General features: G+C 44.4%; 1 protein-coding gene across 1 annotated transcript in view; it reads right to left on the bottom strand.

Annotated features, from left to right (window-relative positions):
* Positions 1-802, bottom strand: part of LOC123114904 (uncharacterized) — a 2,841-nt gene extending 2,039 nt beyond the window's left edge. Inside the window, exon 1 of the mRNA XM_044536275.1 lies at positions 9-802. Within this exon, the coding sequence (XP_044392210.1) occupies positions 9-734 (726 nt within the window). The 5' untranslated portion in view covers positions 735-802. The remainder of the gene's footprint in view (positions 1-8) is intronic.
* Between the last annotated feature and the right edge of the window lie 6 nt (positions 803-808).

The raw sequence follows: 808 nt of genomic DNA, 5'->3' as shown, positions 1-808 counted from the left end.
TTTTTTTTCTTCTTTCCGCCCTTTGCTTTCTTGGCTACATTGGCTTTTTTGCCTAACACAAACACTCTGCCTTGCAACATTTTCAAAGCTGAAGTACCACTCATAGTTGTCGGTGCCAGTTCAGTCTCTTTAGTGCCATCAAACTCTTGCCTCCTTCGGTTTCGAAATATGTGACCCTGTGGTAACCAGCGACGGTGGCCCATATAACAAAGTTTCATACTCTTATTTAGGCGAAATGATCTTGTAGAAGGACCACATGATGGACACCCATATTTACCACTTGTGCTCCAACCGTACAGGTAAGCTAATGCCGGAAAATCATTTAAAGTCCATAATAGTGCAGCCTTGAGAGGAAATGTCTCCTGCGAGGAAGCGTCAAATGTGTCTACACCATCCCATAATTGTAAGAGCTCATCAATCAGTGGCTGCAAATATATATCAATGTCATTCCCAGGGGAAGCTGGTCCAGGAATGATCATTGATAAAATTAGAGATGTTTCTTTCATGCAAATCCAAGGCGGTAGGTTGTACGGGATAAGCATCACTGGCCAGGTACTATGTTTTGAACTCATACTCCGGAAAGGGTTAACTCCATCACTTCCAATGCCAAGGCGCGGATTACGAGGATCAGCAGCAAAATCGGGGTATCTAGCATCAAGATCTTTCCAACACTCGGCATCAGCCGGATGCCGTATCTTTCCATCTTTGGTACGACCCTCGTCGTGCCAACGCATGTCATCAGATGTTTTTGTTGTTGCAAAGAGCCTTTGAATCCTCGGTATCAAAGGAAAGTAACGCAACACCTTGG

Source organism: Triticum aestivum, chromosome 5B, assembly GCF_018294505.1.
Source record: "Triticum aestivum cultivar Chinese Spring chromosome 5B, IWGSC CS RefSeq v2.1, whole genome shotgun sequence".
In the NCBI taxonomy this organism is placed as follows: domain Eukaryota; kingdom Viridiplantae; phylum Streptophyta; class Magnoliopsida; order Poales; family Poaceae; genus Triticum; species Triticum aestivum.
Note: the sequence above shows the minus strand (reverse complement) of the source record. Positions and strands in the feature narration are given on the sequence as shown.